The sequence below is a fragment of the Ictalurus furcatus genome, chromosome 5 (assembly GCF_023375685.1).
Source record: "Ictalurus furcatus strain D&B chromosome 5, Billie_1.0, whole genome shotgun sequence".
Taxonomy (NCBI): domain Eukaryota; kingdom Metazoa; phylum Chordata; class Actinopteri; order Siluriformes; family Ictaluridae; genus Ictalurus; species Ictalurus furcatus.
Window position 1 is genome coordinate 2837999 of NC_071259.1, and position 22514 is coordinate 2860512.

The following is a 22514-nucleotide window of genomic DNA, read 5'->3' on the forward strand; positions in this document are numbered from 1 at the left end:
AACCTTCATGCTAACAGTTCCTCAGTGGTGGAATGAACTTCCGACCTCAATCCGGACCGCAGAATCTCTCACCATCTTCAAAAAACAGCTAAAGACCCACCTCTTCCGTCAACACCTAACCGACCCATACAAATATATATATATATAAATAAACAAATTGCACTTACACCTCGACTCTGTGCACTTTGCTTCTTCTGGAACTCAATGAATGGATCTTGTACGGTAGCACGACTTGTATTGTTCTCTGCTTGATACTTCGCTTTGCTTGTATCTTTCTCATTTGTAAGTCGCTTTGGATAAAAGCATCTGCTAAATGAATAAATGTAAATGTAAATGTATAAACAAACAAATAAACAAATATCCTGTTTCTTCAGAAACATGTTTTTGTTTAACCCTAACTACATTTACAATAATTGCTTAATTACTTATAATAATTACTTATGTACGCTGTATTCAGAACAAACAATGTGTTTGTCATAAATAAATAAACAAACAAACAAATAAATACTAAACTGTCCTGTTTCTCTAGAAACTTTGTGGATTGGTTTAACCCGTACCTACATCTACATTCATTTAATAATTACTTAAATACACTCTGATTAGACCAAACTGTTTGTTTGTTTGTTTGTTTGTTTGTTTGTCATTATTAAATGATTAAATCCAAACATGACGATTTCTCTGTTACGATTTGGTGCTTATGTAAACCTGACATCGCAGCAGCTCATTGGTTGATAGCTAGAATTCTTCTCTCCGATTGGTTCGAGCTTCTGTCAATTACTATCAAGGCCCGCCCTTTTAAACAAGAGTATTTCCGGGTAACGGGGGAATTAAAGGAAGTGGCCGATAATTAAACAAGCTGTTTTTTAAATCCTACGCTTATGTCGATTAGACATACGGTGCAGTAAATATGGCTCAAAAGTCACGATTTTTATACGTTTTATGACATCAAGCACATAATTATTTACGAATAAGCCGCTGGGTGAGCTGGTGCGCATGCGCAGTGTGAACAGCTTGACAGTAGTAGCTAGCGCTCACCATGATACACACAGCGCCGCCGCGACGCTTTTTATAAACTCGGAGTGGTTTTTGTTTTGTTTTCTTTTATTTTTTTTGGCTGTTCTGGTGTCAGTACAGCTTTATATACAGCCTGGGGATTATTATAACACCGAATGGTGCGCGCGTGGGACAGCTAATTAGTTGTAAGTCCTGGTGAATTTGGTGTATGATTGCTAGGTTGCTAGCGGTGTGTTTATTACCACGGCTTGTTTTTACCTCGCGAGCGCATAATAGAAAACGCCACCGCTGCTTTGTTTATTTGTGTTATTCGGCCCACGTTGTAGCTTAATGTCTTCAACTGCGATATTATAAACGTAGTTTATAAGAGTAAAAACGGCTGAAAGCTAAAATGAAAAGATAGGTTTTGTTTTTGTTTAATTTTGCTAGCTGGTTGCTAGCCGCTAGCTTGGAGGCTATTGAGGTACAGATAAGCGGACCTAGCATGCTAGTCACAGTGATAACAATGAGTAGATGCGGGGGGTGTGTAATATAATTTAAGATAAACGTAGTGTTTTATGTTAAACATGAAGATGTTCGTATGATTGTTTTACTCTGTATATGTTGCATGTGGAATTAATGAATAATAATCTACATGGAATAAACGATACTCTAGATCTGTGCTGCATATGGATAATTATTGTGTGTATTATAGAGTAATGTAATTGTTTGTTTGTCTCGTTTTGTTTTTAAGGGTGCCATTATTATTGTTATTTTTAATCAACACTGTGTCCGTGCCACGCGATGCACCATGGAGGAGGTCCACCAAGTGCACAACGAAATGCTCAGAGATCCAAATCCTTCACGAGCTCGGAAGCAGACGAACAGCAACCGATCACAGTCACGCAGCAACAAGCCGTGGCTCATCCGCAGTCGCCGGTGACGACGTTCACCACGGCGGCGAGCCCCGTGGTCTCGGCTCCTCAGTCCCCTAACTACCAGATCATCGTGAGTCGAAGCCCCGTGGCTGGCCAGAACATGAACATCACCTTACAGAACGTGGGGCCCATGGTCTCCGCGAACCAGCAGATCACGCTGACGCAGCTGCCCCTGCAAAATCCGGCTTCTCAGCACCAACCTCCTCAGCGGAGGTTCGACCACAGCTCGTCTCCGTACCTCCAAGTGGCTTCGCCCCATCCTGCGCCTATTCAGCCTCAGAGTCCGACACAGCACAGCCCCGGCCCACTGCAGGCCGTGACCAGGCAGGGTGCCGCTCTTGGGGTGTGCGCGCAAAGCCCTACGCGTTTCGTCGAAGCTGGAATCGTGTTGCGTCAGATTAACCTCAGTAGTCCTCCCGGAAGCGGACACTTCGTGTACCAGGATAACACAGGCTTGGCTCAGCTGGCTCCGACGACGGTCGGTACGGTGCAGCTGGCGTCTCCTGCCGGGACGCCGGCGTCCGTGAGGGAGAGACGCCTCTCTCAGCCGCACTCTCAGACCGGCGGCACCATCCATCACCTGGGCCCGCAGAGTCCCGTGGCGTCCGGAGCCGCTCTTCCGGCCTTAGCCAGCCCCGGTCACATCACCACGTCCAACCTCCCTCCTCAGATCAGCAGCATCATCCAGGGGCAGCTTCGGCCCGTCGTCGCAGGGGTCGCGGCGTCCGGAATGACTTCCTTCGGCGCCGTCCCTCCTTCCAGTCCTTCTCGGAGTACCGCGAACCCCCCGCCGACTCCCAAAAAGGTCCAGCCCAAGAAGCTGGAGGAGATAGCACCCCCTAACGCCGAGGTGGCTCAGCTGAGGAAGCAGTGTTTGGAGCATCACACCAAGAAGATGGACGGCCTGAAGGACGTGTTCAAGGACTACCTGATCGAACTCTTCTTTCTGCAGCACCTGCAAGGCAACATGATGGACTACCTGGCCTTCAAGAAGAAGCCGTGCGTGCCGCTCTTCACCTACCTGAGGCAGAACGATCTCGACCTCGAGGACGAGGAGGAAGAAGAAGAACAATCCGAGGTCATCAACGACGAGGTAAAGTGTCCTGAGAGGTTTTTTTTTCTTTCGTTTATAAAGTTGCAGTCAGGTATCTTTTTTTTTCTCTTTATATATTCAAATAGGAACTGAAGGTACTTGGGGAGCTCTGGAGGAAGTTCTAGTGTTTATATAACTTTATATAAGTGTTTATATTTCATATTTAAATAACCAGATTATATCAGCTGGAGAAAAGTCTGGGGGGGGTACAGTGGGCAGAATCGAGTCGTTATGAACTGGGATTAATTTACGACGCTATATAAGATGAAGAAAAATGTGCCACTGTTAATGAAATGAAAACTTTATTTGAACCTAGAGTTGAGAAAAATGTGTCAAAATAATAATCAAAACTGAGCAGTAACCAATTGAAATCCTTTACGGCACTGCACGGTTAGTTCTACAGGTTAATCCATCCTTCCTTTCCGGTAAATTCTAGAGAATCGATGAACCCGAAGTTGTGTGTCCCCTGAGTACCTTTAATTCCTGTCGGTGCCAGTAAATCTGTCTCGCACGAACAGCAGCGAGTGCAAAACGACTTCAGCGAGATCTTTTCATCCAGCAGCCGTTTTCATTTCAGGGCCACTGTGCGAGCGTTGTATGTACGTCTGTTTCTATGACAACCACTCAGGTGAAAGTAGTGACAGGAAAGGACGGTCAGACGGTGACGCCCGTCGCCATATCCACCCAGCTCCCGCCGAACGTCTCGGCGGCGTTTTCCACGCAGCCGCAGTTTCAGGTGAGACATCACAGACACGTCACGGTCCCTGGAAAGACCTCCGTGTGTGTGTACACGTTGCTTTATTTATTCCGATTAGGTTATATATTAATATTTTTGACGCTCTGTGACGTTCACAGGCTCATCCTGGTGCTCCAGGTTCCAATCCCGTGGACATGGAGGCCTTCAAACGGCAGCAGGCTTTGGCTCAAGCAGGTAGACCGGCGTCGCTGAAGGATCTTTTTTTTTTTTTTTTTTTTTTTTTTCTTTCTCCCCCCCGTTCTTCTTTTTTTTTTTTTTCTCTTCCTCCCCTCTCTTTCTTTCCTTCATTTCCTCCTCAAATTTGCTTCTGCTTAATCAATATTCAGCATCTTTTCCCAGCGCTGTGTGTTCGAAGCCCATGAAAACGGACGAGCGCCGCTTCCTAACGTTCGACTTGCTGGTGTGCAATCGTCATTGCTGTGTGCCTAGTGTTTTTTTTATTATTTTTTTATTTCCTTTTTTTTATTTTTATTCCCAAATATCCGTGTTTCCTTCTTCTATTTTTTTTTCCCCCTTCCCTTTTCAATCTTCCTCCTTCTTTTTTTTTTTTTTTTTTTTGCGTGTTGAGGGTGTTGTGTGTTTTGCATCCCAGATCAGGCTAAGCGGTCCCGGATCGAAGTGGTTCGCCACGGGATGATATTCCAGCACCCCGTTGTAGCTCCTTTAGGATCTCCCGGCGTTCCCCTCCAGCAGCTTATGCCGACAGCGCAAGGTAGGAGCGCCGCTGTGTTTTATTCCCCCCCTCCACGGCCCGGGTTCCGCTACTGTTGGTTTAGAGACGCGCTGCTGGAGGTCAGAGGTCGACCCAGAGAGTACTGAGTGATGACCCCTTCCCTTTTGTCATTTGAATTTTTATTTATTATTTTGTTATCGACCCGAGCCCAAATTCAAATTTGACCCGCCCCGCCGGAAGTTCAGGCTCCGAGTGGTACGAGAAGATCGAGGAGAAGAGACGGAGCGTCCGAAAGGGAAGAAACCGTGTCTGGTGTTCACTTTTATTTGATTTTTTTTCCCTTTATGATTTGATATCATTCACTCATCATTCGATCATTTCTCTTCTCCTTTGCCGGCTCACCGGATGATGAGTCTCGGACAGCTGCACTCACTTTGTTTTTTTTTTTTTTTTTAAATCCACGTTCATCTGATGTTCATGTTCTACCTGGAGTCTCTGGCTCCGCCCCTTTCCCCTGATCTCATCGTCGACTAGCACACCTCGGTTCCCATCGTCTAGACGTTCTTCTCGTCCATCTTTTCCATCCGTCATTCCTGGTTTCTCCAGCATTTTGTCACGACTTGGCCTCTTATCCCTCAGTCCAGGTCATTTAGCGAGACCGAAGTGACTCAGGAGCTTAAAGCGGCCGCGTTACAGGTGAAGCGAATTGGCGTAAAGGCTAGCTTGACGGAGGTGCTTCATTAAGTGTGCACTTTAAGCCCAGCACTGTCCTGCTTTTCACCCTAATCTGCCCCCCCTCCCCTCCGCCCCCTCCCTTGTCTTTATTCTGCTCTTACACCCCGCTTTGCTCTGTTGTATAAGCTGTCTAAATGCAATGTAACGTAACAGGTGTAACACGCATGCTCATCCTATGGTGTCTGTGCTTAGTTGCATTTTCTTTCTTTCTTTCTTTCTTTATTTATTTTTCCTCTTTTTTTTTCCTTCTTTGCTGTTCTTATCTTATCAATGCATTTTTCCATTCTTTTTATTTATTTTTTTTAAATTGTTTGAATTTATAATGCATGCAATTGTATATAATTTTATATTAGTATCACTGAACATAATTTATTGCTTGTTGTTTTAAAAATATATATATATAATTTGACGATTTTATTTATTAAACACTTTTTAAACACACAGTTCTTCTCGTTTCTTATGTAATCATTATTATTATTATTATTATTATTATTATTATTATTATTGCGTAGATGTTTTTCTTTAGCACCACACAGTTTTTTTTTCCAGAAGTGAGTATTTAATTATCATTAACATCACGTTCATTAAAAGTTAATTTAATGCCATAGGATAGTAGTGTTGTTAGGTTTTTAATTCTTTTTTTATTTTTTTTTTTAAATATAAATATTTGATAAAATGTGGTGTTTTCAGTGTTTCATCCTCTCCTTCTGGCGACTCTCCTGTACCCTCCTCTCCTCCTTCATTCTCTCCACATTTCCTCTCCATTTCCTCCTTCATTTTCTCTCTTCGCTTTTCTTTCTTACTCTCATTCTCTTACTCTGCCCCTGTTCTTTGTCTCTCTGTTCTTCTTCTTCCTTTCCCTTACTCCGCCCATTTTCTCGATTGCATTCCCACTCTTTTTCTTTCCATCCCTCTCTCTCTCTCTCTCTCTCTCTCTCTCTTTCTCCCGCTCTCTTTCTATATCTTCCCTCCATTCTCTCTCAGGTGGCATGCCCCCCACCCCACAAGCAGTCCAGATAGGGGGGCAGAACCAGAACCAGCAGCAGTACGACCCATCCAAAGGCCCTCCGGTGCAGAACGCCGCCAGCCTCCACACCCCTCCACCCCAGCTGCCAGGCCGGCTTCCCCAGGCCACGCTGCCCATGGCTGCTTTGCCTCTAGCTCTGTCTCAGGCTCAGCCCGTGGTGTTGGAGCAGCAGCAGTGCCAGGTGTCAGCCGGGCAGCTCCAGGCCCAGGTGAAGCTGCAGGGGGCAGGGGCTGTGCTGGCTGCAGTGAACCCACACCCACAGCTGCAGATGCAGCTCCAAATACAACAGCAAACGCAGCCGGTCATGCAGCCAGGACAGGCCGTGAGTAAAGAAGCCTTATCTTCATCTAATTACACCCTTTTAAACGAGTCAATGATTTAAACAGAAATCAGGGTTATGTCAGGGTTGGTGGGTTTTGTGATTGTTTTTGTGGTTCACTTTTTAAGTCTTTCAAAGAACAACCTGAAAACTACTGGAAAAAAAAATATATATATATATATGCATCATAAAATATAAGAGCCTATCAGGTTTCAGTATGCAAATTCAATCTATGCAGCACCAGTTTACTAGGAGCAATGATATCGGCGCATTTCTAATTTGCGTATTCATCAAACGTAAATTCTGTTCTCTAATATGATTTATCGTGGGAATAATGGGTTTCATAATTTCATCCTTCCTCCTTTCCCTCAAGACCGTCGCGCTCGTCCGGCCCGGAGCGGAGACGTCCCAGCCCGCTCAGCGTCTGATGTCCAACCCCCTGTCCTCCTCCGTCATGTCCGCCGCACCTTTATCCTCCTCCCTGCCCTCCCCTCTCCCGTCCACCCCGGTCCGGACCCCTGCGCCTCACACGCTCTCCCCCGCCTCGCACTCCAAACTCACGGCCTCCAACGGCACTTCGGCGCTGAAGCTCTCCACGCTGAGCCAGGGCTCGGTTCCTAACAGCGGCGCCCAGGAGAGCTCCCAGGACAAGCAGGCAGAGCAGGCTAAACTGGTGAGACCAGCAAATCTCTGTTTTAGCAAAAACTGTTTGATTGTTTTAGAATATCTTAATCCTAAAGGAGTAGTTTGGTCAGAAAAGGAAATTTAGGTGACGATCCTCTTGGCACAAATGCTCAGGCTGACTTTTTACTGCACCCCCCCCCATATGTAGGAGAGCCAAGTGCATCAACGCGTTGCTGAGCTGAGGAAGGAGGGACAGTGGTCCGCTAGCCGGCTGCCTAAACTGCAGGAAGCCAGCCGGCCCAAATCTCATTGGGACTACCTGCTGGAGGAGATGCAGTGGATGGCTGCCGATTTTGCCCAGGAGAGACGCTGGAAAATGGCCGCCGCCAAAAAGGTAAGAAAGGAGCTAACGTGTCGAGTAACACTGCTTTTCTCTTAAAGATGCTCAGAGACTCTTAAAGCGGCGGGCGGTACACCGTAAAGAGTGAAAACGCGGTCGTTCCGCGTGGTCGTATTAGCTATAGCGCAAGCTAACCGGACTAGCTACAGACCGCTCTCAAGAGACATCAGTGATCTTTACTGTTTTCTTCCAAGCCTTAGTCTTCTTATTAATGTCTCTACACGTTTCATTTAATTTAATGGCTGTATTTAATATATTTACGTGTAGTTTGTATACGACGGGATAAGATGAAAACATTCGGGGGGGGGGGTTTATCTTTTGAGTCAAGCAGTACATAGGAGTTAAAAGCAGGTAAAGCGCTGCGATCGGTCTGAGGATGAGTGATGGAGCGATGAGTGGTTTGGATTTGTCGCTTTACCTCTAGTGCTCGACCGATAATCGGTTTCCCCGATATTTATTTAAGCATTTTCCCCGTAATTGTAAAGCGTTGGTGCCATCTCGTGGGCGTTTTGAGAATTGCGTGCTGGAGCGCTATCGCAGTTACAGGTAAAGTATGCTTGCTTCGCTTTAACTAGTAAACTTTATTTAACATAACAGCCATTAACGCACACTTGATATGTGGTTTAAGTTTAAGCAGCTTGGTGCTAAGAAAGTCACGTAATCCGTTGACCTCATCGAAGCTTTTATTAAAAAATAAACCCTACTTTAATAATAGTGCACTTTATTTATATATATTTTTGCACTCTTTCAGACCCCTCTATTTATTGATGTATCAATAAGAGGTTTTGTTTTGAAATTGTCAAAATGCTGAGTTATATGGGCCGAATACAAACCTTCGTACCGATAGAAGTCAGCGTGACGATGCTTTGACGTGACGTCCCACTGATGTGCTTTTTTTTCTTTTCTTCTTCTTTTCTTTTTTTCCAGCTGGTGCGCACCTGTGCCCGCTACCACGTCGAGGTGAGGAAGGCCGAGGAGAGGAAGAAGATGGAGGAGGAGCTGAGGTTGAGAAACATAGCCAGCGTCATCGCACGTGAGGTGGACTACTTCTGGTCCAACATCGAGCAGGTAAAAAAAAATAAAAAAATTTTAAAAATCATACGTTATACATTCATTTATAATTTGTATTCATGTGTGAACTGCCCCGCCTCCCCCGCTCCCCCTAAAATCCCTGAGAGTCAGATTTATTTATTCTGAAAGTGTTTCTGACGATATCCTCGTTGTCTCAGGTTGTGGAAATCAAACTGCATTTGGAGATCTTGGGCAAAAGACAGAAAGTGCTCAGGCTGCAGAAATCAGGGACCAAAGGTGAGAGCGGTGTGTGTTTGTTTTTGTTTGTTCGTGTCGAATACACGTCGTGTCAGTCGGAATTTAAAAAAATATCGACTCTTGCTGCTTTGTGTCGATCCAGGACAAAGCAGTAAATCTTCTCCAGCTTCAGGAAAGAAGGACAGTCGAGTGGTGAGATTGTTTTGTTTGTCTTACGTATACACCTCTCTTTTGTTTTGTTTTTTTTAAATTACGTCGAGTTCCTATTGGTTCACAGCTCCTTCTGTTCCTCAGGAGTCCGGGAGCACCACCCGCAAGAGGAAGACGAGCACGTCCCTTTCTGACCAAGAGGGTGTGTAGGAGATGATACCGTCCTATCTGCTCAGAGTTTTCATTGGCTTAACGACCGGACCGCCTGGCTTAATGTGTGTGTGTGTGTGTGTGTGTGTGTGTGTGTGTGTTTCGCAGCTGAAGATGAGGAGAGCACTATAGAGGAGCAGGAGGCTGTGGAAGTAGCTTCTGAGCAAAAAGAGGAGCTCGCCGAGCTCGCCAAGGAAGGTCAGTGACGGCTTTTACGCGGCTACAAAAGTACAAAGGTCTTTCTCTGTGTTTAAATCCCATTCAAGAACAAAGATTTGCCACGGAAGAAGAAATTGTTGCTGTTTGTTTGTTTAAATCGTCCTGCTCCTGTTTTGTTTTGTTTTGTTTTTGTTTTGTAGCCGAGGTGCCGTTGGAGGCTTTGGTAAAGAAATACGCCGGTGCGTATGCCGAGGGATTCGCGTGGCCACAGCCCGCCTGCCAGAGCGAGGACGAGGAGAGAGATGAAGTCGAAGGCACTGTTTCTTCCTCACTATACGTCAATAAATCGCTCCGGAGTGTTAAACGCACTCTCCAAAGCCTGCTCGTGAGGCTGGGGGGGTTTTTACCTGTCAATAAAATACCGTAAAACTACAAACAGAGTATTTTAAAAATATTTTTCTGCGGAAGTGTGTTATAGTCTAGAAATAAAATGCAGTATGGCTGGTAACACGTCATATAACGTTGACACTGTGGAAAAACGGAGAAAGTATGTAATAATGAGAAATACTCTCCCCGTTTACACACGTTACACCTTAACCCCTCCGTTTGATGGTGCCGTTATTTTTTTGCATTTGTGTAGCCTGCTCGATTACGTAGACGTGTCCTGTCGTTACGCGATCTGAAATGTTCTCTTAAATCTACGTTAGACATGGATAGCTGTCCGCTGGACAGCCCGCACGAGGCAGTTCTCATCGACACGCTCCTGAGCGACGAGCAGTACCGCGGACCCGAACGGAGCAACGGTGCCGCCGGAAACGGTGCCGACGGGAAACCCATGAAGGATATCGCAGAAGTGTCCCGGGCGACGGACCTGATCCTGCCCAAAGGCAGTGCTCGGACTACGCCGACCGTGAGCTTCCTTCCTTCCTTACTTACTTACGCTTTAAATATCGTGATGACCGTATACGAGAGAACGTTTTATTAGATGTTCATCCAGTCCTAAATCTGAAAGGTCTCGAAAAGGTTCCTCAGCGGAAACACGGCTATAGAGACTTTTAATAGACGCAATTTCCGTCTCATTTTGATGGTTGAGGTCGTTTTAATTCCCGGCGTATTTAACTCTTCTGCCATTCTCCTGTCGTCTTGGGGGTGTGTTTTGTTTTGTTTTTAGACTCGTCTTCCCATGCCGTCCCTCCTTCACGGCTCTCTGAGAGATTACCAGCTGGTGGGTGTCGAGTGGTTGGCTAACCTGCACCGAAAACACCTCAACGGCATTCTGGCAGACGAGACCGGACTGGGCAAGACCGTCCAGACTGTGGCCTACCTCGCACACCTGGCCTGTCACGAAGGTCCGTCTTGCTATCTCTAATCTCCAGCACTGCGCCCTAATGCTCCGTGATTAGCTGCATTCCTACGGGGCGTTTTCAGACCTGTAAATCTGCGCTTCGTTCCGAAATCGTCACAGTCCAGCGTTTTCTCCTCGGTCATAAGTTTGTGGACACCCGACCGAAATGGTTCTCCTGATCTTAAAAACCTTTTGATCTGAAGGTGTATGGTTAAACGTGTGAAATCGGTAGTGTTATCACATAGTGTTTTAAACGGACGACTCGGAGAGAAATATTCCGGGAAAAAAAAGATTAAAAGGCATCTCAGAAAATTCCTCGAGAAAACGCCAAGACTACATTTCTGCAAATTCTAGGCGAAAAGGGGTCTACTGTGAAGATGCTAAAATATTGAATTATTTTGATTTATTTGGGATTTTTTTTTTTTATCAGAATATAATTCCCATAGTTCCGTTTGTGTTACTCCAGAGTTGTGATGACTTTATTATTATTCTAAAATGTCTAAAATTTCAGTGAGGCGTCTTATCTCGTCTTTCGGTCCGAGTTAAACCGCGATTAGCGCCGCGAGCCGTTAGCAAAACAAACGCGCTTTTTACATGACGCAGTTTCCATCGTGCGCCGCTGCGCACGTCCGGTCGGATCGCTTTCTCTCCACGAGCTGAGCGCGATTGGCGTGTACGTCTCAACGAACCGAACCGAGGGAGAAAACGCACCGTGTTCCAAAACAAACGAGCCAGGCGTGAAAACGCCCTAAAGAATAAAACTCTCAGTAGCTGGGGTTCCATCCACGTGTTTTTATGCAAATTTTGGGATATAGAATTTATTTATTTATTTATTTATTTTTAAAAGCTCCCTGGAAGGTCTCTTGAACACGGTTTTTTATGCGACAATGCAAGTTAAATTCGCTTCTTGGATGGAAACATGGCTACCGATTGAAGGACCGCGTTAAAGGAAATGTTTTGTTCTTCTTTGGTGGTGTTCTTCAGGAGGTACGAGCTTTCTAACAAAGCTAGAGATACAAACTCGGGATGCTGAGCTTTTTTTTTTTTCTTCGGCTGAAGTACGTTCCAGGAACAGGCACGGTCGTGTTAAACCGTCTAACAGGTTTACCATCAGTAGGAATTCCACATGTTAGTTGGTGTTTTCTTTCTTTTTTTTTTGCAGGTATATGGGGCCCTCACCTGGTGGTGGTGAGAACCTGCAAGCTGCTAAATTGGGAAATGGAGTTCAAGCGCTGGTGCCCGGGCCTCAAAATCCTCTCGTACTTGGGTGGCAAGCGAGAGCGCAGATACAAACGATCGGTAAAAGCATCAAAGCGTTTAATCACACGTGCACGTGTAGCCTCGTGGCGTTAGCCTTACTCCCGTGCGCCTCGTCTCTCCGCAGTGGTGGTCCGAGCCCAACGGCTTCCACGTGTGCCTTACGTCGTACAAGCTGCTCCTGAAAGACCAGGCTCACTTCCTGAAGAGGCGCTGGAGGCACCTGGTGCTGGACGAAGTGCAGCTGATCAAGAACATGACCGAGAAACACTGGGAAACCGTCTTCACACTCAGGAGGTCAGGCGCCATCTCCGCCCTGAATAAATTAGATGGGAGGTGCTTTGTGTTTTGTGGTGATTTATTTTTGTCTCTCTCTCTCACACACACACACACACACACACACACACACAGCCAGCAGAGGATCTTGCTGATCAACAGCCCTCTACAGAACACTCTGAGAGAGCTGTGGACCATGATCCACTTCCTCCTGCCTGGGATCACTCGCTCGTACCTGGACTTCCCCATCAAACCCGGCGCAGACCAGAACCAGGACTACTGCCACAAACTGCTCATCAGACTACACAGGGTAGGCACACACACACATTGTGTGTTATCCATGCTAATTTTATTTATATTTAATTACTTCAAACTGGAACTCTTTGTCTTTATTAGCATTTTCCATACTGTCCCAACTTTTTCGGAATCGGGGTCGTAATTAAAATCCGTCGCTGCGAAGAACCTTGAAACGCCCCGCGTTATTCGATGCGTTGATGTAATTTCCACTGAAACAGGAAGTCAGGGAGGGACATATGGACTGGCTCCGCCCCCTTTTTATGTAGCCAATAGCGTTTAGCGTACCTCACAGCCAGGGAACCTTTCGACTGTTAGGTGCGGGACGCTTCGGATGCCAGAGAGCGTGTGATTGAGACAGAAGATCTGATGAGAAGCTGTAGTGCAGAATGATGTCATCAACATCGTTGGTCCGTATCGGCGGTAGAGAGCGAGCGCGAGAGTGAATTGTGAATGCGTTTATCTTCTAAATGGGAATTCTATCATTGTTATGGAGCAACACTACCTTTATAGATAACCTTAAGTCTAACTTATTCGTATTAAAGCCACAAAACGTCAGTTTTCGTGAGGACTTTGGAACTGAGGCCGTTGTACGGTCAAGTCACGCAAGCCGGCTTAAATTCTCTTGATTTTTCTGCCTCCGAAGCGGCATCGAAGAGCAACACCCAAACTTTAATCCTGATGTAGTAGTAAATCTGTATAGCGTACCGAGCTGGTGAGTAAAACACTCGTGCTTTGTAGTGAAAGATCTTTCTCTTCGTTTCTCTTCGCCCTCTCACGCCACGCGCGTGTAGATGATTCAGCCCTTCATCCTGCGTCGCTCCAAGAGGGACGTGGAGAAGCAGCTGCCTAAGAAGTACGAGCACATCCTGAAGTGCCGGCTCTCCTCCAGACAGAAGAGCATGTACGAGGACATCCTCACGCAGCCCAGGTCCGTACCAGCTGCATCGTTATAACCGTATATTAGCACTGTTTTTAACTAATTTAAATAGAGAGGGAACCACTGTGTTAAATTCAACGCTCTGTGTGTGTGTGTTTGACTGTGTAGCGCTCAGGAGGCTCTTAAGACGGGACACTTTGTAAGCGTGCTGCAGGTTCTAATGCAGCTGCAGAGGATCTGTAATCACCCAGATTTGATCCAGATCAGAGAGACTGCCAGCTCATACACATGCCAAAGCCTGCAGTATAACACGCCATCTTTACTGCTCACAGCTCTGCAGAAGGACCAGTGGAAGGTCTGTGTGTGTGTGTGTGTGTGTGTGAGAGAGAAAGAAAGGAATTCCCGTTATGTACTGGTGATGAGTGATGGAGAACTGTGGACTGGGCAGTGGGCAGTTTTTTTTTGTTGTTGTTTTTTTTCATTTATTCAGTCTCTTTTATTATTATTGTTGCAATTGATAGATAGATGGATGGGTAGATTTATAGATAGAAGGGTAGATATGTAAATAGATAGATCGGTAGAAGGGTAAATATGTAAATAGATAGAATGGTAGATATGTAGATAGATAGAAGGATAGATAGATAGATGGGTAGATATGTAAATAGATAGAAGCGACAGGATAAATGTAAAATACAAAAAATAGAAAACAAAACAGATTGAGTCCATGAGCCTCTAACTCTCATCACCTCTTTTTTTCATATTTTATATTATTCAGGTCATTATTATTATTATTATTATTATTATTATTATTACTATTATTATAGGAAGTAAACGCTTCTGAAATGCACCTGCATTCCTGTGGGTTTTGTTTTCTCCCCCCAGACCGTGGACTTGTCCCTTTTCGACCTGATCAATAATGAAGGCAGACTGACCCGCTTCGAGACGACCAAGGTCCTTCCCAAACTCAGACTGAGTCAGCAGCTCATCGAGGAGATCCACAGCGCACCCGACCCACCACCCAGACCCAAACCCTGCAAGATCAAGCCCATGAGGTTAAAACACCCTGATTCCGAATGTGTGCTAATCTGAAGCAGTCATTGCTCGTCAGGTTTTATTACTAGGGTGTGATTCCGAAACTATTATTTAACACAATAATTATAATAATTAACAAAGATCGCTTTCTGTCTGTCTCTCACACACTCTCACTCCTTCTCTGTCTCTCTGTACCTCTCACTTTCTTTATTTCATTCTTTCTTTCTCTGTCTGTCACTCTCCATTTCTTTCTTTCTTTTCCCCCCTCTCACTCTGTCTGTCCCTCTCACACTCTTTCTTTCTTTTTCTTTTTCTTTCTGTGACTGTCTAACGCCCACTCACCATCTCTTCTGTCTGTCTTTCTTTCTCCTCTCTCTGTCTGTCCCTCTCACTCTCCATATTTCTTTCTTTCCCTCCCTGTGTCCCTCTCACTGTCCATCACTTTCTTTCTTTCTTTCTTTCTTTCTGTCCCCCCAGTGATGGTTTTCTTGCTGAAGTGCGATTATGCGAGAGTAAGAGTTTGCGAGAGTACGCGTTTGCGAATGTGTGCGAGAGTACGCGTTTGCGAATGTGTGCGAGAGTACGCGTTTGCGAATGTGTGCGAGAGTACGCGTTTGCGAATGTGTGCGAGAGTACGCGTTTGCGAATGTGTGCGAGAGTACGCGTTTGCGAATGTGTGCGAGAGTACGCGTTTGCGAATGTGTGCGAGAGTACGCGTTTGCGAATGTGTGCGAGAGTACGCGTTTGCGAATGTGTGCGAGAGTAAGTATCCTTTGTCGGTGGGTTTCAGGTTGTTCCAGCCAGTGCAGTACGGGACGAAACCGGAGGGGCGTCTCGTGCCCCTGGTCAACACTGCGCAAGGCCAGCGCTCCACTGCTACCACCACTGCTACCCCCACCACCACTTCTACCCCTACTGCTGTCGCTCAGAACACCCAGGCCAGGGGCAAATCACCTGTTACTACCACCTCGTCCACTCAGGGTAAGACCTCGAGGAACGTCCTACTGCGAAAGAGAGACGATGGTTTGGTTTTGAATGCGAACGGTGCCGATCAGACTTTGGATTATGGTCCAGTCAGTAAAAACATCTGTTTGTTTGTTTGTTGTTGTTTGTAAAATAACAGTTTGATTTTGAATGCCGCTCTTTCCAGCATGTGTACAGAAGTTCATTGTGTTGTAGTATGTTTTATTATTGGTATCGGAGCTTTTGCAGGATGTCGCTGGACCACATAAGAGCGTTCCGCTCTGATTTCAGTGCCGAGATATGGTTTTGTTCCTAATAGACCTGGACAAGACTAAACTGTACAGTGTTGACTGCTTTAATGTTTTGTTTTCCCATAACCTGTCTATGAAATACTGTGTAACAGGGTGACATCCTGTGCAGTTAACTGGTACTTTGGGGATCGATGGGTTTATTCCAGCTGGAGAAACACCGTCTGACTTTTGTCTCTTCTTCCCTAAACCCTACAGCCAGCAGCACACCGGGACTTGCTGTTGCAGCTGCCCCCTCTACTGCCACTTCTACCCATGTGGCTTTAGGTGTAGCAGGGGTGGGTGCTGTAGCCCCCAGACCTGCTGTCACCCCTCAGCCTCTATCCACCCACCCCCTGCTGCCCCAGAGGCTACTCCTCAGCTCCCAGGCCCAGGCTCGCTTGCCTAGTAAGTGGCCATGTAACCTCACTTCCGTCCTTTCGGTCACAGAATCATCCTCTCGAGCACAGCAGGGGAAGAGCTGCAAGAAAAATACAGGAAGCTAGAACTTCTGAGACTAGCGCGTGGGATTCTGGAGATAGAATAGTCCTGTGTACACACTTGATGTAACTTTCTACCATCAAAATCGCCAAAAACCTCCCAGCTTTAATGCGTGTTTCCCAAGAGCTTCGCGTTTTAACATGCAGACACGAGTTATCGCTCAGAAACTCTTCCTTTTAAATAATAATAAAAAAAAACATCAGGACATGTCAATCTGGAGTAATCGACGACGACATAGGTGTTTTGAACTCCAAGATATTAACTCGGTCGCTGTAGGATTTCACGATCGCCGAAATTAACCTTTTACAGGAGATTTTATTAATAGCCTAATAATAATTAGAAAGTGATTAGAAGCTCCTCCCACTTTATTGGCATTGGCAGGTTTGCATGGATTGCATTAACCCAACTGTAATATGTCCATTTGTTTGAATTTTTCATTTCTTTTTCCTGCAGTTAATGAAATGTTTTTGGAAGGGTACACGATTATAAATGACAAAGGCTTCTAAACTTGAAATATTGCACTTTATAATTCATTTTTTGCTAAGGTCAGATCTTCCGACAGCAGCTCTAATGTTTTATACTCCGGAATAACTTAATTTCTGTAAAATCACTGCTGATAAATCTAGGCTTTCGTGCTGAACTGAGCGCCTCTACAATATCCCAGATTTACTCTCCAGTCTCTGATATCAGCTGTGTGAATGAGATCTCTCTCTCTCTCTCTCACACACAGAGCTCACAATTTCTCATCACTCTTTTTTTTTTTATTTTAATTTTTTTTGATTATTCCTTTAAGCTTTCCTCTCCCCTTCAGCACCGGCCGGCTCTTCTGTTCACAAACTAATCCTTTTCTTCATCCAGCTCAGCTCAAGGATCCTGCACCGAGTAGCTTTGCTCTTCTCGCCCCCTCTTCTTGTATTTGTTCACAAGTTTTCTTTCTTCCAGTATCCTCCAGCTGCAAGTGCACGTGAGCATGGCTCCTCCCTTCACCCTGCACCTTCTCCATCCCCTCCCCCCTTCACTCTTTTGTCCGACTCTTTTAAAACCCTTTTTCGGTTGTCTTTGTTAGAAACTCGGACGTGGTTTGATAAATGAAACGCTATAGAAATGTTTACCGGATGTGTTTTTTTTTTTTTTTCAAATATCCGCAAACATTTTTCTTAGACTTTAACTGAAGAGATGTTTCTTTCAGGCCTCTATTGCACACACACACACGTCTCACAAAGGCTGCCGCTACTAAACCACACCCCCTGTATTAGCATTTTTAATTAATAGGACGGGGAATAAACCCATTTGGAACCACGAAGTTGATTTATTTTCCTCTAACAGCACATCCTCTTATACCACAACAATTTGCCTAAAGAATGACACACCGTACTTTTTATCAACGTATCATCAATCGTCGACGCCAATTGGAGAACGTATCAGTTCCTGCCGGAGTCAGTTAGCTTTAGAGCTTTAAAGTGACGAGTAAATAAACGTTGGCCCTCAGATGAGCAGAACGATAAGCAGAGAAAGGCATTTCAGGTTTTTAGCCGAAAGGCAGTCTTGTTTCCCTGCTAATCCCCCATCTGTGTGCGTTTGTGCTGTTCCGAAGGTGGAGATGTGGTGAAAGTGGCTCAGTTGGCGTCGATAACGGGCGCCCAGAGTCGGATCGCGCAGACCGAGACCCCGGTCACGCTGCAGTTCCAGGGCAATAAGTTCACGTTGTCACCCAGCCAGCTGCGTCAGCTCACCACAGGACAGCCTCTCCAGCTCCAAGGTACTGTCACAGTGCGTCTCGGTGCGTTCCTGTTCCTTCTCTCTACACGCTCGGTGTGTCGGGGGAATTGAGAGGAGGTGCTCTGCTTTCCTTCCATCTGGGGCGTAATGAGGCAGAATAATGACAAATTTCCATTGTGTCATGAATCAATGGGTTTATTCTTTTCAGTCGTGACCGACTAAGAGTGGCTTTATTTACCCAGTCCCGTCGAGCGTCCCAAAGCAGGCTTAACTGTCGAAAATCAGAATATTACAAAGCTAAAGTTCAGCTGAACGATAGCATCGGACTTTTCCACGGTGTTCGAATCTTTTGTGATGCACCTGTACGTGACTTCTCTTCCTAAATATTTCGTTTGGAACTCTCTCTCTCTCTCTCTCGGTTTTCCCTCCTCCTGTAGGTAACATCCTGCAGATCGTATCGACCCCGGGGCAGCCGATCCTCAGGCCGCCGAGCTCCTTGGTGATGCAGCCGATGCCCCAGCCCGTTCCTGTTCAGAACTCCACGGGCCCTCAGGCGGCCCTCCCTCCGGCCACCCCTGCGCCTCCACAGGGTGAGAATCCCCACTTAACGTCTGTATCCGAGTGCTGATTTGATTTCTGTTTAGAAGAAAGAAAACATGATCTAACGTCAGCTCCTCTGTAAATCAGCCGGTGTGGCTGCTGGTGCTATGGGTACGACGTCTACCCCCGCTGACGCCGGAGGCAACGCGAAACCCTCCACCAACGCCGCACCACAAGTGAGTGAGAGCCGGAACATTTTTCTTATTTTATACTCGCGCTTTTAGATGTCTCGGGCCTGATGAGGCGGTAATTCATCTTTACTCGCTCCCTTCAGTGCATACATTTATTCGAGATTAAAATAACGGCCCACAAACAGGTCTTGACTTTGGGTCAAACGCCTCCTTGTGCACCTCCTTGGCTCCATTTGGCTGCTTTCTCTCACCAGGAGTCGAGCGAGGAGAGGAACAGGCAGCTGAAGGAGCGTCTGAGTCGTCTGTTCGCCGTTAACGAGCGGCGCGTTCAGCGTTCCGTCCTGTACGGGGCCGACCTTCTCGAAGCCTGTTCCGTGACCGGGGGACGCGCTCTTCCCGCTCCTCCTCCTCCTCCTCGTCCTCTCCCTGCTCCCGAGCACTCGCGCTGGTCCTGGGTGGGCAGAGACGCCTGCCTGAAGGCCCAGCAGAACAACATTTACACGACACACTCGCTTCGATTGGCTCTTCGCTCCCATACAGAGAGATCGCAGGAAGGAGACAGCCTCGTCAAAAGGTGCGTTTCTGGTTGTTGTTGTTGTTGTTGTTGTTGTTTTTCTCATACCGCATTACAACATTTTAAGCCCTTTTGGTTTATTTTGTGACTCTCTTGTTCCTTACATCTAAAATCAAACTTCTCCTTGCAGGCTGTCGTGTATTCTTCCTGCCTCTGTAGCTCCGCCCCCTCAGCTTTACGCAGCCAACCCGCCGCCGCCATACAGTCTGGAGCAGAAGTTGTTTGTCCGCCACTTGCGGGAAGTCTCCGCCCCCTATGACCCGGAGATCCGCGCTCTGGCCCGCCCGGCTACGTTTGAGCTCCCTGATAAACGGCTGCTGGAAACGGATTCAGGTTGGACTTGGTTTCACGTTACAGCACTCTTAACGGAGGAACGTTCCGGAGAACCTCGGATAATTATTTATCCTTTTTCTTTTCTTTTTTTTTTTTTTTTTTTTTTTACCAGATACTTTTTTTTTTTACCAGATACTTTATTCTGTCTTTATTTACATCGTACATAAAATAATATAACGACAACTCGGTGTTTGTGACGTATTAAATGTCCGTCTCTATCTAGGATTTAATGTATAAATGTGTGTGTGTGTGTGTGTGTGTGTGTGTGTAGGTAAGCTGGAGGCGTTGTCTATCCTGCTGCACAAGCTGAAGGCAGAGGGCAGGAGAGTCCTCATCTTCACTCAGATGGCCAGCATGCTGGATCTCCTGGAGACCTTTCTGGATCACCGACATTTTACGTTTGTACGCCTGGACGAGAGCCTCTCCCACCACGAGAGACAGGTATTCGGATGTGGTGGTGTTTTTTGTTTTTTTTTTAAAACCATGCAGGCTTTATGCAAGTTTGATTCAGTTTGTGAGTGTAACACAGAAAATGACATGACACTAACAGCGTGACGCCGGTTTCTCCACCTCAGCTTAGCGTGACCGCTTTATTGCTAACCATTACTTTAAAAAAAATAAATAAAAATAAAAAAAATAAAAAATTATAAGGCTACATTTAGTTTGTGTGTTTTCATGTACAGTTTCCAGGTGCGTGAGAAGTGTATTTTCGTGTTTGCCGCGTTTAGTCACCGTTCGCGAGTGTAAGAATTCTCTCTTTGCTCTTGCCCCGCCCCCTCAGGATCAGATCAAGGCGTTCAACCGCAACAGACGGTTCTTCTGTGCCGTCCTGACCAATCGTTGCTGCTCTGCAGTCGGCCACGTGTTCGACGCGGACACGGTCGTGTTCTACGACACGGATCTCAACCCCAGCATGGACGCCCGTACGCAGGAGTGGTGCGACAAAGTCGGACGCTCCAAAGACATCCACATATACAGGTGCGTGCACCGCAGAGAAGCGTGCTTAGATAAAGGTTCGTTCTTATTTTAAAAAAAAAAGAGAGAGAGAGAGAGGCTGGTTTTTAATAAGGACGTTTTTAAATGTAACAGCTGGATAGATTAGAGGAAGTGTAACGGTCTAAATGTCAACTCCTTCAGGCTGGAGAGTGGAAACTCTATAGAGGAGAAACTACTGAAGAACGGCACCAAGGACCTGATCAGAGAAGTGGCAGCACAAGGCACGGACTACACACTCGCCTTCCTCACGCAGGTACACACCCGTCTGCTGAATCCGGCCTGCTTTGTTAACCGTCTCCGCTTTTGAGGGATTGCATCTAAATTTTTTATATGCATCTTGTCCAGCGCACCATCCAGGACCTGTTTGAAGTAGAAGCTGGATGTGGAGAGAAGGTGGAGGAGTTCGTCGTGCTGCATCAGGAACCCTCTCCGTCAGAATCCATCCCTCCGCACGTCGCCCGGCCGTACATCCAGGCCCTCAACGCCATCGCTCTGCAGACGCTTCACCCGGAGCAGGGGCCGGAGATGAAACAGCTAGAGAAACGAGAGGAGCGAATGGAGCCGGGGGACGAGGGCGAGGTGACGGGCGAGGCGTCTCAGCTGGAGGAGCTGGCGTCCGTCGTGGAACAGGTAACTAGCGGCCGATTGTTAAAGGACTGCGACGCCTCGTAGATTTCTGTCCTCGTTCAATTTATAACGCCTTTCCATTTGCCCTAGCTAACTCCTATCGAGAAATATGCGCTTCAGTACCTGGAGTACCTTCACGTCAGCGAAGACGAGGCCGTTGTTAAGGTAAGAGGAGGTTTAGGAAATTTGAATGGGAAAAAGCTTGCTTTAATACGGAAACGATCGACTTCCTGATCACGTCGCGTGTTGCGCATGGTTCCTAGGAGCGTATAGAAGCTGCTAAACGAGCCTGGGAGCTGCGGCAGAAGCGAAAGCGCGAAGACGAGGATCGGGCTACTCTGGAAGACGACGAAGACCTCTTCACCTACACCCGAGAGGACGCGTACAACATGGTGCGCTTTGACGTGTTTTCCAAAGCCGAGTAGTCCGCGAAAAAGTCTTTGGTGCTTAAGTGTTTTTGCTTGTTCCTGTTTTTTTCCCCTGCTCTGTAGGAGTACGTGTTCGAGTCGGCAGACGGTCAGACAGAAATTATGCCGGTAAGACGATCCCGCGTTTATTACAGGTGCATCTCAAAAAGGTCAAATATTATGGAAAAGTACTTTTTTTTTTTTCTTTTCCCCTGTAATTTAATTCAAAAAGTGGAACGTCGTATATTCTCGATTCATTACACAAATAAAACTTTTTTTTGTTTGTTTGTTTTAATCTCGACGAATACTGGATTTTTGATTTCCGTGAGCCGTAATCCGTAATCATCAAGATTAAAACTAAAAAAGGCTTCAGATGTTTCACTTTATGTGTAACGAATCTAGAATATATTCAAGTTCCTCTTTTTGAATTAATTTACAGGGAAAAAACGAACTTTTCCACGCTGTTGTAATATTTTGAGATGCACCTGTACATGTAGCACTTCACAGGATTTAGATGTGTTGCGTATAGATATGATGATGATGATGATCGCCTGTTTCTCGGCCCGTTCCTGCCATAGCTGTGGACGCCACCGACGCCACCTCAGGACGATAACGACATCTACATCGACTCCGTCATCTGCCTCATGTATGACTCCGCCCCCATGCCAGAGTCCAAGCTGCCCCCGGTGTACGTCCGCAAAGAGCACAAGAGACCCAAGATGGACCCGTCTGGTAGGAAAAAATACCTGTGAATTGATCGCTAAAGTCTCAGTAGATACGTGCGTGTGCGTGCGTGCGTGTGTGTGTGCAAACGTTGGAGTTGTAGACCTTGCATTATTTTTGTTTGAATTCTTATTAATAAAAAAATATTTAGACTAATCGCTGTATCCAAAATATAAACGCTTTTCTTTGTAGTAAGAAACATTTTAATATATTAGCCAATAC

The 22514-nt window shown here is 46.1% G+C and overlaps 1 protein-coding gene across 6 annotated transcripts in view; it reads left to right on the forward strand.

Annotated features, from left to right (window-relative positions):
- The first annotated feature begins 717 nt into the window (after positions 1–717).
- ep400 (E1A binding protein p400) overlaps positions 718–22514 on the forward strand; it is a 30454-nt gene continuing 8657 nt past the window's right edge. For 2 of the 6 annotated variants that reach the window (XM_053624191.1, XM_053624195.1), the window contains exons 1-35: positions 719–3024; positions 3602–3760; positions 3880–3955; positions 6174–6538; positions 6909–7208; positions 7368–7553; positions 8487–8627; positions 8789–8867; positions 8971–9020; positions 9123–9180; positions 9297–9386; positions 9548–9661; positions 10055–10257; positions 10519–10696; positions 11855–11991; positions 12077–12246; positions 12361–12535; positions 13314–13450; positions 13568–13754; positions 14282–14451; positions 15222–15412; positions 15901–16089; positions 17777–17941; positions 18339–18491; positions 18589–18677; positions 18887–19206; positions 19337–19539; positions 19811–19980; positions 20321–20517; positions 20677–20788; positions 20881–21165; positions 21253–21327; positions 21426–21554; positions 21654–21698; positions 22148–22301. In XM_053624191.1, the coding sequence (XP_053480166.1) occupies positions 1798–3024; positions 3602–3760; positions 3880–3955; positions 6174–6538; positions 6909–7208; positions 7368–7553; positions 8487–8627; positions 8789–8867; positions 8971–9020; positions 9123–9180; positions 9297–9386; positions 9548–9661; positions 10055–10257; positions 10519–10696; positions 11855–11991; positions 12077–12246; positions 12361–12535; positions 13314–13450; positions 13568–13754; positions 14282–14451; positions 15222–15412; positions 15901–16089; positions 17777–17941; positions 18339–18491; positions 18589–18677; positions 18887–19206; positions 19337–19539; positions 19811–19980; positions 20321–20517; positions 20677–20788; positions 20881–21165; positions 21253–21327; positions 21426–21554; positions 21654–21698; positions 22148–22301 (6679 nt within the window). In that variant the 5' untranslated portion in view covers positions 719–1797. Of the gene's footprint in view, positions 3025–3601; positions 3761–3879; positions 3956–6173; positions 6539–6908; positions 7209–7367; positions 7554–8486; positions 8628–8788; positions 8868–8970; positions 9021–9122; positions 9181–9296; positions 9387–9547; positions 9662–10054; positions 10258–10518; positions 10697–11854; positions 11992–12076; positions 12247–12360; positions 12536–13313; positions 13451–13567; positions 13755–14281; positions 14452–15221; positions 15413–15900; positions 16090–17776; positions 17942–18338; positions 18492–18588; positions 18678–18886; positions 19207–19336; positions 19540–19810; positions 19981–20320; positions 20518–20676; positions 20789–20880; positions 21166–21252; positions 21328–21425; positions 21555–21653; positions 21699–22147; positions 22302–22514 lie in introns of all 6 variants that reach the window. The other 4 variants (XM_053624192.1, XM_053624193.1, XM_053624194.1 and 1 more) reach the window with 4 other exon arrangements.